The 13,755-nt window shown below is 38.6% G+C and overlaps 1 protein-coding gene across 12 annotated transcripts in view; it reads right to left on the reverse strand.

The window, feature by feature from the left end:
- The window catches only part of LOC148658490 (ATP-binding cassette sub-family C member 2-like), a 285,161-nt gene that overhangs the window by 77,415 nt on the left and 193,991 nt on the right, over positions 1-13,755 (reverse strand). For all 12 annotated transcript variants that reach the window (XM_088639744.1, XM_088639741.1, XM_088639743.1 and 9 more), the window contains one exon: positions 578-777. In XM_088639744.1, coding sequence (XP_088495870.1) covers positions 578-777 — 200 coding nt within the window. The remainder of the gene's footprint in view (positions 1-577; positions 778-13,755) is intronic.

Here is a 13,755-nt window from a genome sequence, read left to right on the forward strand (position 1 = left end):
TTGTGTTTCATCTATGAAAATTGGCCATAGGTGTGAGTGTGTGTCTCTGTACACTAAAACTCTTAGTGAGCCGGTTAAGTCATTTCCAGTCTGTCATTTCTCATGCTGCCAATACAGTACTGGGAACATTACAATACAAAAACAAGGCCATGATGAAATGTGGATACTGTGTAGTGAGTACTTGGGCAGGGAGCAGGGAGAAGCTCACTCTCCTAGTCTGTTGAGTGTCTAATTTGAATGTTGTGGTACATTCAATCTGAATTTCATCCCACTTTTTTCAACCAAGATTCCACCGGCCAAAACAGATTGGAAATAAGCAACTTAATGTGTTACAGATGTCAAGACTTCACTGGACAGGGGACATTTCTTTAAGGGTTATGGGAATATGGAACTAGACACCAAATCATGTTGCTGAAGTCAATACCTTGGTTTCCTTCAAAAAACTGCTAGAAAAGATCTTTGGATTATTTAGCTATGGACTACCAAACTTGTAAGGGCCAAATGGCTTCCTCTAGATTGTAACCTTTTTTTATGTTCTTATCATAATGGGCAAATGTGTAGCAGGCCTCATCATTACCTGTTAGAAATTACATTGTTATAGTAGCACAATAGGTTCTCATTGATGGTTTGCCGGTTCTGATTGATGAATCTCCCCTGATAACCAAAGGCTCTTATTGTGGTAACTCCGAGGACAGTTTCTGTGAAGTGGGAGATAATGGGAGAACGGGAGGCACCATCCAGTCGCCGGATCTGTCTTGAGCTTGCAATGTAATACCTCTGCAAAATAAACAGTTAGCTGTGCCATGGTGCTGGACATGTCATATTCTTAGCCAAGGGTACAGCCAGACAAGAAGTATCTGGGGATCCTCACAGAACTTCACAGATTTCACTGACAGGAGAGGAAAGAGGAAATGCAAACAGGGCAAAACAGGAATAGAAAATTCAACACTTAAAAGTCAACACTGACATTTATCATGTAATTAATATGCAGTTGGTATAGAAAGTCACCACCCCCTTTCACAATTTGAACTTTTTGTTGTATGACACTGAAAATAAAAACAAATTAAATAAGGCTTTTTCCATTTTATTTACACACAGTAACCCACATTAGCCAAGGGAAAATACAATTCTAAAACATTCCAAAAATTAATTAATATTACCACAGTAAAATACCTTATTTGGATAAGTGAACACCCTCTTTACAACTGCATTTGTAAACTTGGTCAGGTATAACCAATCACCTTACAGATCAAACAATAAACTAATTGGCTCCCACCTGTCATTAATTGTGGTGATTGATCACAGAATAAAAGCAGTTGTTTCAAGAGGATTCCACTACTTGGAAGTGCATTTCAAAGCAAAGAATCCACTATGGGCAGAAAGGTGCTTTCAAAAGAACTTCGAGATAGTTGTGGAAAGGCACAAATCAGTATTCCATGGAGCACAGTCAAGACTATCATGTGGAAGTAGAAGGCGTACGGCACCACCCAGACCTTGCCTAGATCAAAGCGTCCCTCCCAAACTGGATGACCGAGCAAGAGGGAGACTGATCAGAGAGGCCACCAAGAGGCTGATGGCGACTTTGAACGAGCTACAGGCCTTTATGGCAAAGACTGTTCATTGTGTACATGTGGCAATATCACAAGCGCTCCACAAATTTGGCCTGTATGGGAGGGTGGCAAGAAAAAAGCCACTCCTTAAAATAAACCACATCATGTCTCGTTTATGTTTTGCTAAAAAGCACCTTAAAAATTATACGGCCAAGTGGAAAAAGGTGCTGTGGTCAGATGAAACCAAAATCGAACTTTTTGGCAAGAATGCAAAACGGTACGCCAGCGAAAACCCAATACATCTTAACATCAAAAGAACACTATTCCTACAGTAAAAGCATGGTAGTGGCAGCATCCTGTTGTGGGGATGTTTCTCTTCAGCTGGGAATAGGGCACTTGTCAGGATAGAAGGGAAGATGGATGATGCAAAATACGAGCAAATTCTTGAACAAAACCTGTAGCCCTCAGCCAGGAAGTTGAAAATGGGAAGATGGTTCACCTTTCAACATGACAATGACCCAAAGCACACCACCAAAGCAACCGTACAGTGGCTGAAGTACAGAAAGGTGAATGTCCTTGAGTGGCCTAGTCAGAGCCCCAACCTAAAGCCAATCAAAAATCTTTGGACTGACTTGAAGAGGGCAGTCCATCAACGGTCACCACACAGTTTGACTGAGCTTAAACAATCCTATAAGGAGGAATGGGCAAATATTCCTTCTTCTAGGTGTGCAAAGTTGGATGTATCCAACAGACCCAAGGCTGTAATTCAAGCAAAAGGTGCTGCCACCAAGTACTAACTCAGGTTCTCTTATCCAACCCAGTTATTCTACTTTTTTTTCAGAAATGTTGCTTTCTTTTATCACCTGGATGTTGCAAGGTACAATTTGTAAATAAAACTGGAAAAAGTGTGATTTTATGTCTTCTTTTTGGACGTTAGGACAACAAAAGAGGCACATTTTGAAAGGGGGTGGTGACTTTCTATACTCACTATATACACTGTAAAATCCACGTCTATATCAGAACTTTGTTAAAGGTTGCAAAGGAGCAATCGTATCTGAACTATACTGATGGAAAAAAGAAAGGCAACATTTTCTAGAACGAGAATGCTATAATTATATCTTATGTACTTTCACAAAAAGTTGTCAATTTGTTTTAAGCCCTCTGACCAGCAATACAGCTTGTGCAGTGAGGCATTGCAACTTGCCAATCACACAAAAGCTCATTATGTGCAAGAAAATGGCCACACTTAAATTTTCTGTTCATTCCACAATCCCTGAATGTCACCAGAAGCAAGGGACAGGGTCATTGGCATGCTGCAGGCAGGCTTGTCATGTGCCAGCGTTGCCAGACACTATGGAGTAAGCCGCTCCACTGTAACCCGACTGCAGAGAAGGTTTCAGCAGACCAACAGGACAGATGACAGTCCAAGATCCAGTTGCCCTCAAGTGACCACACCAGAGCAGGACCGACACATCAGACTGGTCCATCTGATCCATTCTTGAGAATTTTTTAGCTACAGTTTTAAACCCCATCCAAAATTCCAGAAATGAGTTTAGTAATTTACCTTAAGCATAGTATAAATGTTTCACATATCAGATCTTATTAAAAAATGATGGTTCTCTGTATATTATTCCATAGATTTTTCTGGCCTGGACAGTGCTGGTGTGGAGTCACCAAGGAAACCCAGTTTGTTGTTGTAAAGATTGCTGGCAGACCAGTAGGTTGCACTTTTTCTTCTGAACAGAACCTCCAAACCAATGCCCCAGTACAGTGACCAAGTACACTTACAGATGCAGCCATTCAAAACAAGTGGGTGATACCACGTTAAAATGCGGTGCGCTTGTCGCAGTATCACTCAAGTTACTGTATAATACCGTTTATTCTCGCATAATACTGCATGATACCGCAAGTAAAATAATAGTATCCAGAATTTCCACCAGGTGGAGCTAATAAAGCTCACCCTCTCATGTACAGCGTTTGAGCTGTCGCCATCAAAGTCTTTACCGAATATATTACTAATAGTATTAATAATGAATGACCTTAGACAATCTGTAAACTCAAAGTATTACCCTGGTCCACATTCTTTGTAACCGTCTTTGTAAACGAAAATACTATTTTTTCATTGACCATCTATGTAAACGAAAAGACAATTTTTTTTAGTAATAAAAAGTAACACCACAGCATTTCGTTGATCCAATCATGCATTTGTTTCCAATCATGCAAAGTAATTCTTGAGAATCTCTGATTCACCATGCCTTTCAAATGTTCATAAAATATATTAATTTAGGAACATAAACATATAACAGTATGTAAACTGTACTGTATATGGCTGGTCTTGGTATTTTAAAGAAAAAATACACACCAGTATTCCATTTCTCCCTAAACATTTTAAGCATCAAAGTCCTACATGTGGTTATTTCGGAAACGTTTTTACGTGCTCCTTGCTCCTTCTGACCATGTCACTGTATGTTTAAAAGCATCCTTTTAGAATTTGATTAATAGGGAATATAATATGGAATCGCGTATCCAAAGAAATATCTGTATAACTATATTCATGTTATTGTTGCACTGTTGTACTATAAGACTTTCCATTGAGATGTGCTTGTCACATGACTGCCTTGGTGGTGTGATCTTGGTGATGGACTTGTAGTCCTGAGCTTGAGTGTTCAAACCCAGCTGTTGCCATCAGTTTTCTTTTAACAAATAAAACTTTCTTTGAAAAACTAAAATAGGTAATATTATTGGCATTGACATTTTTTATATTTCTAAATATCACAACATGTTCGTACTGTATGTACACAGCGGTAGGGCGCAAATTCACGTTATCCCTATTAATAAATGGTATTAAGGGTATAAAGATCCCTTTAGATCTCCCTTCAGAAGATGAAGCTACAGTATACTGATTCTTATGGAATGTGTTTTCTTTCTTCTTTTTTTCAGCATGGAATAAACCTATTACTTGATTCTTATGGAAGCCCATTTCCATCAGGGAGTAAAAAAAACACACACTTTTTCATTGACAAAAAGTAACACCACACTCTCTTGTTTAAAGCACCACGTCTCTTCCCGTTAAAAAGAGGAGACACCTTACACTTTAACTCTTCAGTTCACGGAGAAATTTCACCAGAGCCTCTTACTAAAAGTTTATGCTTATACCTAACTTTCTTAATGTGAGAAGTACTACTGTAAGCAAAAAAAGGGTTTTTGGAGGGGGGGCAGTCTTCTCTTTCACTTGGCATTTCAACTAAAATAAAATGCATTCACTACAAAAGGGATAACGTACATTTCCTTTTGTGAATGAAAAGACTGTAGAATAAAGACTTCACAATAGAATAAAATGAGAAATTTACATAATAAGAGCAAGTAAATATCTCTGCACTCTACTAAAGTAAAGACTACATAATCTAATAGTTTCCCTCCATCAACCCAATTCAACAGACACAAGGCAGGGTTTAAACTGGAGAGGATACCAGTCTATCCAAGGGCACTTACAGACACACACATTCTCATATTGGACAATTTTCCAGTGTGTTTTTGGCAATACCAGTATGTGTTTGGACTGTGGGAGGAAACTTACACAAACATGGGGAGAACATCCAAACTGTATACAGATAGACCCCCAGGTGCAGAATTGAACCAAGGGCCCCATTGCAGCAAAGCAGCAGTACTAACCACTGCACCACCATGTCACCCCTAATCCTAATTATTGTCTAATTATCCATCCTTTTCCTGCATGTGATTGATAGCAGTTTTCACAGAGATAAATAACACTAAGTATTTTTTAAATTCTGTTTCAGAACAACCCAATGAAAAATGCAAGCTGAACTACTAAGAAGGTGTTCACTATATTTAAATAGAAGTCATTCCAACAGAAAACTGTTTGAGATCTAAATACTGTACGTGTAAAAACTTAAGGTCCTGTTAGCAGGATTGCTCACATAAAAGTGCTTTGCAGATCATTCTAGCAGTAAACAACAACCAGGTTTACCCACACAACCCAAAACAGTCACTATAAAGATAAACATTTTCTTGGTTTTCCAAATGCTACTCAGCTGGCAATTTTTTTCACAGGTGAAAACCAATGACACGAAATGTGCTCTCTCTCAAGACTCCTTAGGCTTGAACAAAGAAAATCTCCCTCCTTTTTAAGTTTGGGCCACACTAACTGCTGTAACATCTGATAACGATATTCACATGGAATCAACAACACGCTGTTGCTGTTCCTGAGATGCTAATTGTAGCAATAGGTATGGAGTGTAAGGTCTGTAAAGGTGTGGTGCAATCTACTGTATATACTGAACCTGAATTAAACCAACTGAAGGAAAAAAAGGAAATGAAAAAAAGGCACTGCACCACAATGCTTGCCAGCTACAGGACTATATATACAGATATTACTCTATGCCTACAACCATTATAGCTATGCATCATCTTCAAGATGTGAGAAAGGTCAGGGCAGTGCAACACTGAGACTTGGCAGAATTGATCTGTAAGTGTCTGGAAATGAGCAGGGTACTGATCCATCCTCTAATCTGTGTCTGGGTTACCTTTTGTAGCACGTTCAATGACAGGGGCCCAGTGGTGGTGATGTAATTAATAAATCTTTAATAACCAGTGAACTCCAGGAAACGCTCAATGTCCTTTTTGAACTTTGGAGGACAGTGGCTTCTTGAAATGTTAAGCATCATCAGAGCTTAAGGTAGAGATAACCACCTGAGATTCCCCTGTGAGGTGGGGTCTTGCCCAAAGAGATTCACAGATCAAGAGAAATGCTTCAGGGAAGTCTTCTAGATCCACTGGGAGATGATCAACCCTGCTTATGCTCTGCTCCCACACCCAAGCTGCTTGCCATTTCTACTGAGTTGTGTATTTCCAACATTCTGCAGTTCACTTCCAGTGTCGCACCCCAAGAGTTATCAGGTAACCTACAGGTAACCCTTTCCCATGTCATCATGGTTTTGAACATTCATGAAAAAGTTGCAAGCTGTGAATATGTGACCTAAAAACATCCATATGGCTTTATTTATGGGTTGCAATTTAAAAAAAGTCAAAAACCGCACTCAAAATGCAAGAGATATCATCAATATCCCAGAAAGACACTGTCCTGTCCCTGAGGGATTTCACAAAAACTCTCAATCTTAACATTACATTTATTGAACACTGATTACATTTTTTTTTATTTCACAAAATGCCCTCGAAAAGGTGTCCACTTACCCATAAAAATTAAGAAAAAAATTTGAATCTGGCCATGAGAACTGCTTGCATTTGTACTATATGGAATTCCCTTTGTTATATTTAAGGAAAAATTAATTTATTCAGTTGGAATTTGTAAGATAATTCCAACAAAGAAAGCTCTCATATTGAGAATAAACAGCCATCTGAGGATAGTAAATTAAGTGCATGTATTATATAAAAACCTATGTAATCTATCTACTTCCTTTTCTTATTACAATGGAATATTTCCACCCTTTAGTAACAGATAAGAGCTGTTACAATTGCTGTTAAAAGCCACACCTTCATGCATATTGCAAGCAGAATATCTTTCCCTGAACTGATAATAGCATTGATTGATGTGGTATTGATGGATATCTATAAATATTGAGAACAAGTGACCATGCAAATTTTACCAAGCAAAGAGAAATATACTGCAGTATAAACAGAGTTGCTTTCCATTTAGGATTACAACCAGAGTCCTTTATCATAAAATGGGATTTCTAACCATTACCAATTCTGAATACTGTAAGTTTTTACTAGAACCTATTAGTACTACTGTACTAATATATATAAGTGTAGCGGCAATGCTTGTTAATAAGACAGAATTAAGCGTTGGTATGCTCCTAAAGGAGGCCCCATCTCACCCTCCATCTCTGTGGTGCAGCCACAGAGAAAGAATTCATGCAGGCTGAATTAAGATGTTTTCTTTTGATAAGAAACAAGCTCCCAGACGGGATGCAATTAGCTAAGCCTGGCTATCATGATCAATGGTCATCCATTGGCGCCTATCAGTCTAGGGAGTGCCGAATGGACATCTGGACTGCATTCCTAAGTGTCAAGAGTAAGTGACTTATATCTCACCTTGACCAACCAACCAGGGACTGGCAGGGCGTGGTAATACCACGTGGGTCTCCAATGCCCGCCAAACTCTCAACCAATCAGCACACATCTGGGTCTTGATCAAAAAGGGAGCGCAAGCTCAGTTCTGGGCTCTCCTTGGCTATTTTCGCGCATCCTCTGAGACAATCACGTGACAACTGCTGTTGTCTGCAAAAGGACTTGGACTTTGTTCTAAGCGCGAGGCCGAGGATCCCGTACGTACTCAGAATTCTACCAACGTGAATGCTCCGCTTGATCAACGGCAGCCTACAGTTGGACCCTCGTCGACAACCTGAATAGCTTATTCAGAAGCAGCGCTGGACCGGGAACGAACCAGCTTCTTCCCAGGCAAAAGAGTGACTTGTGAGGACTCGCGGTCACACTCTGTGCAAAGAGACTTTCTACTAGCCAGCCGGACTGCTGGTAGATCCCCTCGGAGCAACGACTGCCCTGCTCGCCGCAGTTAGATTCCTCCACCTGTCCTACTCCGAGCTGCACCTCGACTGGTTGGCCGGTAGCCAAAGGACGCCGACACAACGCCCATTGGACAACCGCTGGAACAGAGGCTGCAACAGAGCCTGTCAGCTGGTTTGGTGTTCGTGCCGGGAAATTCCAAATCCATACACAGTGGATAAGTAAACCCCATGTTCTACATTGCGTCTCGAGAATTCAATTGTACCTCAACACAAGTTGTTATCAATTTAATTCATGAGTAATGTATTTACTTCCGAGCTTAGAGTAACAGTGGGTAATAACACTGATTAGCGATTTGGTAACCGAACGATATATATTGACATATATTCTCTGTTGTGTATCTCTTTGTGTTTGCATCTCTTCGAGATTATATACCTTGTATATTGATAACCCTCACAGTAAGGTCTGCCGCTCGTATCCAGGCAGACTAGTATATGTTTGGTGCACAGTTTATATTAATAAATGTATCTCGTGTATTGAACCCGTGTGTGTGCGTTGTTAGTTGTTCTGACGATCGATTTTCTAAAAGCCCCAACGAACAACCTCGTGGTTACTGCTACAATTAATAATTGTCTCAGTAAACCCATCAAACCACTACATAAACACATATTAAATTTGGGAAATTTGGCTTCAAAAGTCTTCATATCAACGATGCCTATACTGTTTTCCTCTAGAGTATGTTAATCTATCATTCTGTCCATCAAAAACCTGTTTATATGTGACCTTTCAGAACACTTGTCTGTTTTCTTCCTAGCACAATTTATGAACACTCTGTGATTAAATTAATTCTCATTACATTATCATTCTCACTGTGCATAACAAGGAAGATTAATAAATATAAGGTTGTTAATGACAATCTATTGTATATCTCATGGCTAAATAGTCAAGTCTAGCCAAAAGACAAACCATCAACTTTATTTAAACTTCAACAAAAGTATTAATGGTTTTTAATTACCATACTTTTAAAGCAATTTAATTACCATACTTTTAAAGCAAACCTTACTGTGAAGCTTTTGTATAGACACTGACTAAAGAAAATGCGAAATGACCATATTCTTGTTGCCTTAGATACAAGCCATTCACAATACCTCACATTTAAAATTCTTTACTTGATACAGTAAAAAATCTTTTTCTGGGGTTTGTCTATGCGTATGCATATGAATCATTTGGTTACAATAACATGGATATCAGGAGTGCTTATGTGTCTTATGAATTATATCCCTTTTCACATTCCTTCTTTTCATTCTATATATACTGTATGTGTAATATTTCATCATCACAGAGAAAGAGAGAATGTCTTTCATCCATTCACATGACATGCAAATAGCAACAGGAGACTGTGAAATTCCATATTGCCATCTTTTGGAAAACCTCCCAATTATCTCAAATGCGTCATCCCTCAGGGAAAAAGTCTGCCAACTTCCCTTTGTGTGGGAGTTGTGTAAGCATGCGTAGGCAGCAAAAGATGCGACATCGAAGATATTATTAATAACCTTTTAAATCTGAAGGTAGATCTAAAGGGATCTTAAAACCCTTAATACCTTTATTAATAGGGATCCCATGAAATTGCGCCCTGCCGCTGTGTACATACAGTACGAACATGTTGTGTTATTTAGAAATATAAAAAATGTCAATATAATGCCAATAATATTAGCTATTTTAGTTTTTCAAAGAAATTTTTATTTGTTCAAAGAAAACTGAAGGCAACAGCTGGGTTTGAACACTCAAGCTCAGGATCACAAGTTTAGTGACTTAAGCAATCACGCCACCGAGGCAGTAATGTGAGGAGGACATCTCAATGGAAAGTCTTATAGTACTGTTTGTGCAACAGTACATGAATATAGTTACACCGTTATTTCTTTTGATACGCGATTCCATATTATATTCCCTATTAATCAAATTCTAAAAGTATGCTTTTAAACGTACAGTGACATGGTCAGACAAGGAGCAAGGAGCACGTAAAAATGTTTCCAAAATAAACAAAATGTAAGACTTTGATGCTTAAAATGTTTAGGGAGAAATGGAATACTTGTGTGTATTTTTTCTTTAAAATACAGTACCAAGACCAGCCATATAAGCACAGTTTACATACAGTAATATGTTTATGTTCCTAAATTAATATATTTTATTAGCATGTGAAAGGCATGGTGAATCAGAGATTCTCAAGAATTACTTTGCATGATTGGAAACAAATGCGTGATTGAATCAACGAAATGCTGTGGTGTTACTTTTTGTCAATGGAAAAATAAAGTCTTTTCACTTACAAAGACGGTCAATGAAAAAATAGTATTTTCATTTACAAAGACAGTTACAAAGAATGTAGACCAGGGTAATATTTTGAGTTTACAGATTGTTCAAGGTCATTCATTATTTATACTATTAGTAATATCTTCGGTAAAGACTTTGATTGCGACAGCTCAAACGCTGTACATGAGAGGGTGAGCTTTATTAGCTCCACCTGGTGGAAATTATGGATACTATTATTTTACTTGCGGTATCATGTGGTATCAATACCAGCAATATACAGTTTACATCATATGTTTATGTTCCTAAATTAATATAGTCTATGACCTTCTGATGCGTTATGCTCCTCTTCTTTTTATGCCCAGCTACAAAAATTCCCCTTTAGTTGTACAATTCCATATAAATATTCAATACTAAGCGGATTAAAACTTGCACAGTAAAGAGATTAAAAGATTAAATCTTTCCATTACCGAACAATGCACCATGAGTGCCCCTGTCGGTCATTTTGGCCAGCCAATCACGCACCGCGGTATGATGTAGTGAGTTGCGTGCCGTACAGGTTTGTACGGAGCACTTTGAATGGCTGCATCTGTATCACCAAATCTACTCAGACATAGACGTAGTCCTATAAGTTCCTATATGTGAACAATACTCTCAAATTTCATATTCCGTGTGACTTTGGAGATTTTGTGCGAAATTTATTAAAAAGACTTAACTAATTTTCTGAACACACAGATTTACAACACTTAACACCCAACATTAGAAATAATGGCCTGGAGTCTCATATCTCTATACAGTGTCTTAATGACAGTCCCACTGCTAGATTAGTGAGGTGTTTTCATTTACAAATCCTTTTCTGAAACATCCTTTACTGAATCTTAATTTTCTAATTCATTTTTTTCTCTTATCCACAAATTTTAATTAATGCAGATGAAAAACAACAAAATGCTTTGATCAAGTTTAGTGGATGTGGGTGCAACATGTTAATCTCTAGTGCTGTACCGAGTTCAACGTGTGGGTGTGTGGATAACAATGCTAACACGACCCTGCACTGGACACAGCAATCAGAAAATGGATGGATGTATCACATGAGACATTAAAGAATGAGTCCTTATCTGTTAGAACTTAAGCATCACTCTGAATAAGATAAAAACAATTAGGGTTACCTATTTCATTTCTACTAGTATAAGAAAGAGAATGTCAAACGTTTTCCAAAATAACCAGAAGTAACAGAGTTAAGATTTGAAGCAGATGTTTGTAAAGAAATACCCTACCACATCCAGCTAAATAATGATATTTATATTAAACATTATTGTGAAAAATAATAATAAAATAACAATATTGTTAATGACATTCAGAAACTTGTTTTTATTTTCAGCTACCAAAGTTTCCCTTTAGTTACATTTTAGTTCCCAAAATTTCCCTTTTATTACTTATTAAGTGTATTTAAAGAAATGGGACAACAGAAGCTGATGTTTTATCAAATATCTAATACACAAAAAGCTTTACCTACAGTATCTATTTTCTTCAGCCAGTGAAGATTCTTTCGGCAGTGTTGCCACAGCAAGCCAATGTCATGTTGACATGGTAATGAGTTTTGATGTGAAATCTGAGTGGCTGCATCTGTACCCGGTGGTGCGTTAGTATAGGCATGATAAACTGTCCAATGTGCAGTAACACTGATCTAATATTCTGTCCACTCTGGTAGGGCAATTGATTTGCTGTTTGAATTGTGGCACTCCTTGCATCAAGTCAGCATGATTAAAATCACCCAGCACTATAATTCTACAGTCTGGGTTAGACCTTTTAATATCAGAGATGTTGTGCTAGTTCACAGATTACGCCATTACCATTTACTTGTTGTAGAATGTAGACAACAATTGGCTCGATTTATGCAAACTCTCTAGGTAAATAAAAAGGTATTCATTTGATAGTACTATTCAGTAATAGAAATGAATAATTATTACACTAGCATTTGTTTTAAATAAATGCCTCCACCCTTTAGATTTACGTACTCAATTAACTGACCTCTCTACTCAGCTCTGCTGCACTGTAAAACCTGAGGAAGATTGTCGAATCTGGAACGGAATTATTCAGCCAAGTTTCAGACTGACAGAATGCAGGACATGCACTGTACTTCTGATCAGTTTTTAGGAGGAACAGATGTTTGTTGTCTACCTGTTCTAATCTCTGGTATGGACTCAGGTGAGGAAGATTCTGGAATATTGTTTGTTAATAATTCCTCAAGAACTGAGAAAGTCCAATTCCCTTCAACACTTCCCTGATGGACAGTAATTCCATATGATCATATTTATGCATTCATGGTATAAGTGTAATACATTTTAAAGGTGGTTTCTCAAAGTGCTTTACAGAACAACAATAGAAAAATACAAAACGTGAGATACATTGAGAATACACAATCAGAGGAGACAGAAAAAGAGGGTACTAAATACATTAGGAACACAGGGGTAAAGAACAGTACTAGTTAAGTAAAGACTCTTCTATAGAATAATAATAATAATGATTGCTTACTCTTATATAGGGCTTTTCTGGACACTCCACTCAAAGCGCATTACAGGTAATCCCCTCCACCACCAATGTGCAGCATCCACCTGGATAATGCAACGGCAGCCAGAACGCTCACCACACATCAGCTATCAGTGCGGAGGAGATCAGACTAATGAAGCCAATTCATAGATGGGGATTATTAGGAGGTCATGATTGGTAAATGCCAATGGGAAATTTAGCCAGGATGCCAGGGATACACCCCTACTCTTTTCGAGAAACACCCTGGGATTTTTAATGACCACAGAGAGTCAAGACCTCAGTTTTACATCTCATCTGAAGGACTGCGCCTGTTTACAGTATAGTGTCCCCGTCACTATACTGGAGCATTAAGATCCACAAAGACTGCAGGGTGAGCGCCCCCTGCTGGCCCCACTAACATCTCTTCCAGCAGCAACCTTAGTTTTTCCCAGGAGGTCTCCCATCCAGGTACTGACCAGGCTCACACCTGCTTAGCTTCAGTGGGTTGCCAGTTGTGAGTTGCAGGGTGATATGGCTGCTGGAAGAAGGTTTTGAGTCTAGATTTGAAGGAGTTTAGAGAAGGTGATGTCTTTGGGGACAGAGTTCAGGAGCTTTAGGGCATAAAAAGAGAAGGCCCTATCACCCATAGTGTAGACAGGCTTGGGGGACAGATATGAAGAAAGATATAAGATGTGAAGAAAGGGTTAACTGAGTCCTTTCTGCATGAGGACTGGACTTCTAAGTAACAGCCTGGAGTTATGGCAGGAAAGGGGATAACTGATAAGGATTCCAGATGCCAGCTAGAAACCTTCCTTCCCAAGGACGAAAACCTAACACTGACCATTTGGCCAAAGTCTGTGAACTGTCCGAA

Source organism: Lepisosteus platostomus, chromosome 7 (assembly GCF_059453375.1).
Source record: "Lepisosteus platostomus isolate fLepPlt1 chromosome 7, fLepPlt1.hap1, whole genome shotgun sequence".
Lineage (NCBI taxonomy): Eukaryota > Metazoa > Chordata > Actinopteri > Semionotiformes > Lepisosteidae > Lepisosteus > Lepisosteus platostomus.